Here is a 1020-nt window from a genome sequence, read left to right as displayed (position 1 = left end):
CCTACACACCTATGTAATTTACTCGCATCCAGCAATTTTTTACAAAAGAAAAATCAGGGAAGTACATCAGTACAGCAGTGAAAATTACACAAATGTAGGTGTCATCTCTTTGTTTCCATCCTTGTATATCTATTTGGCCAATGCAAATAAGCGATTTCTGTTTCCCTTATCCCTAGTGACCAAGTACTGTAAGAATGCCTACTAAAAGCAGCTAACTTCTCTCTTTGCTCTGAATTCCAAGGTGATTTACATTGGTGGAGAAAACTTTTAAATTATACTGGTGTAAATGTGGTTTTTGTTCAGGCCCTAAAAGACAAGGAAAACAATCTTTAAAATCTGCCCGTGTCACCTTATTGCCTAATATGTTCAATAATAATGAAAAAAAAAGGGAACTACAAACAGTGTGGGAGGGTAGACAGTACTGACTGACTTTGGTTACTGCTAGAAAATCATCCACTGCAATAGAGAGGAAGGGAAGCCAGAAATTACCAAATTAGTTTTATGATTATTACTATGTACTATTCAGGTAGATCATTTTAGATAAGGCTGGAAATATGCCCCCAGTGTTCTGGTCTCTGGCTTGGACCTAAAGTAAAGTTCATAGAGAAGTTCATTCCTGTTATTCATATAAATTCCATTAAGCAAATTAATAAAGAGTAAAACCACTCCCTCCCAATAAGCAAGCAAACAAACAAAGAAAAAAAGTCCACAGACATTTTCCTTTGCTACAAGTTTTGGTGACTGGAATAGAATACTTACATGAAGGGCTGGTTGGGGTATTTTGATCCATAAACTCCGTGAAATTTAAAAGAAATTCAGTGTTGTTTTCTGATACTTTTACATCATTACAATATTCTCTGTAAAACAACAAACATTCATGTTAGATGTGTTTCATATGCTACTGGGACAGGTAAAACATGACATACATTTGAGGGGTCAGGTAGCACTTTATAAGCCCTTAGATCTGAGCTAGTGCATTGTAATGGAGCGTACAACAGGATTCTGCAAAAATCAGCAGGA

General features: G+C 36.1%; 1 protein-coding gene across 1 annotated transcript in view; it reads right to left on the bottom strand.

Annotated features, from left to right (window-relative positions):
* CACNA2D1 (calcium voltage-gated channel auxiliary subunit alpha2delta 1) overlaps positions 1-1020 on the bottom strand; it is a 575362-nt gene that overhangs the window by 13744 nt on the left and 560598 nt on the right. Inside the window, exon 26 of the mRNA XM_025203238.1 lies at positions 760-857. Coding sequence (XP_025059023.1) covers positions 760-857 — 98 coding nt within the window. The remainder of the gene's footprint in view (positions 1-759; positions 858-1020) is intronic.

This window comes from Alligator sinensis, unplaced genomic scaffold, assembly GCF_000455745.1.
Source record: "Alligator sinensis unplaced genomic scaffold, ASM45574v1 scaffold567_1, whole genome shotgun sequence".
Lineage (NCBI taxonomy): Eukaryota > Metazoa > Chordata > Crocodylia > Alligatoridae > Alligator > Alligator sinensis.
This window is presented reverse-complemented; position numbering and strand designations above follow the sequence as displayed.